General features: G+C 37.9%; 1 protein-coding gene across 9 annotated transcripts in view; it reads right to left on the bottom strand.

Annotated features, from left to right (window-relative positions):
* dbnlb (drebrin-like b) overlaps positions 1 to 1621 on the bottom strand; it is a 33733-nt gene that overhangs the window by 9603 nt on the left and 22509 nt on the right. For all 9 annotated transcript variants that reach the window (XM_032515775.1, XM_032515770.1, XM_032515772.1 and 6 more), the window contains one exon: positions 654 to 731. In XM_032515775.1, the coding sequence (XP_032371666.1) occupies positions 654 to 731 (78 nt within the window). The remainder of the gene's footprint in view (positions 1 to 653; positions 732 to 1621) is intronic.

The raw sequence follows: 1621 nt of genomic DNA, 5'->3' as shown, positions 1-1621 counted from the left end.
ATGAACACATGTGGAATTATGTACTTAACAAAAAAAAAGTGTGAAATAACTATAAACATGTCTTAAATTCTATTTTCTTAGTTATTTGAGAAGGTGGTTCCAAACTTTTGGCCTGTACTGTACATTACAGTGTGTACATACATTAAACAATGATGACCAAACAAAACATTTGATCCATCCCAGAAAACAAGATTATATCAGACATAACATTCAACTCAACATAGGACCTAGTTTAAATTATTCCCACAATGTAGATGTAGGAGCCACATTATGTTGTTTATGGTCTCATTTATTGATTATTGTGCTGATATTGTAGGTGGGTGGGCGTTTTCATGACGGTTAAGCGTAACTGATGTATTTGTTTGCTTCACCTGTGCACCTGGGTTCTTTTGGGCATTGACGGAGAGGGGGTGAAGCTGGGAGCAAACACTTTCAGCACGCAGTATTACGCAATTATTTCTACTCACCAGGGAACAATCACAATAGGTAACAGCAGTGCTAAGTGGATTGTACGTATGGAAGAAGAAGAAAAATAAATGCATTGCAACACGATCATGAGCGTGTCACATGTGTGCAACTCTCAGTGTTTAGTCCCTCGCGGCAGCACTTTTTAGTAGTAGAGATAAACTTAATAAAAAGTTCAGGAGCTTTACCTCTGCCTGAGCCCAGAAGTTGTCTTTGTTGGTCTTTTTGATTTCGGACATCGCGTTGGTCTTCTGGTAGACGGAGCCCTACGTGAAGGAAAAGACTATTTAATATCATTGTGTGAACATTTTTACATTATAAAAAAGAAAGACAAACACTACTAGAAGCAGCAAAAAAATAATGCACCTAAACCACCTCTTTTCATTCAAGTCATTTACACGGATGTGTGTGTTTGAGCAGATGGAATGGAAAGAGTTTTCTTTTATAAGACAGAAATGTAATTGTACGTGAAGATGCAATGACAATAAAAGGCATTCATGCCTTCTTTCATTAAAGTTGTTCATTAACCATTAAAAGACACACCAGGAAACGGAGTCCCAGTTCACCTGTCAATCTTCAGCCTATTTCTCTTTTATCACGCCAAAAGGTTTTTAATACCTAATTTAATACCATTGTTTTTAACCGATATTACTCAATCCAAATTCTTACTGCCAGTGTAACTGTTAATGATTAACATTGCTAGTCATTCATTAACTGGATGCAATTTTAAACTGATCTCACGACAGATATTCGGCTAAATTATTAACATGGTGCGCCCGATTTATGTGCGAGACTATTTAGTCTCTTGCTTGGCCAGACCCTCCTCCACAGCGCCACTGAGGAGGGTCTGGCTGGTCAACATGCTCTGGTTTATTGGTAAAATAACCTCGGGAAGGAACTTGTTTTGATGGAACGTGTGTTAGTCGTGCAACAGGAAACGCAGATCTGACAGATAGTTCAGCTACTAGCTGTCTGGATTTACAGTAAATGAAACGTCAATATAGACTATTATATTAATATTATTAATTATATATATAACAACTATTAGATATAAATCAATGTTGTGTTGCTGTTGTAACAGTTGTTGATAGTGGGCGTCTCTGTGGTCGGTATGAAGCTGGACTCACTGGTGACGGTGGCAGAGAGGAGGACATTG

This window comes from Etheostoma spectabile, chromosome 5 (genome assembly GCF_008692095.1).
Source record: "Etheostoma spectabile isolate EspeVRDwgs_2016 chromosome 5, UIUC_Espe_1.0, whole genome shotgun sequence".
Classification (NCBI taxonomy): Eukaryota; Metazoa; Chordata; class Actinopteri; order Perciformes; family Percidae; genus Etheostoma; species Etheostoma spectabile.
This window is presented reverse-complemented; position numbering and strand designations above follow the sequence as displayed.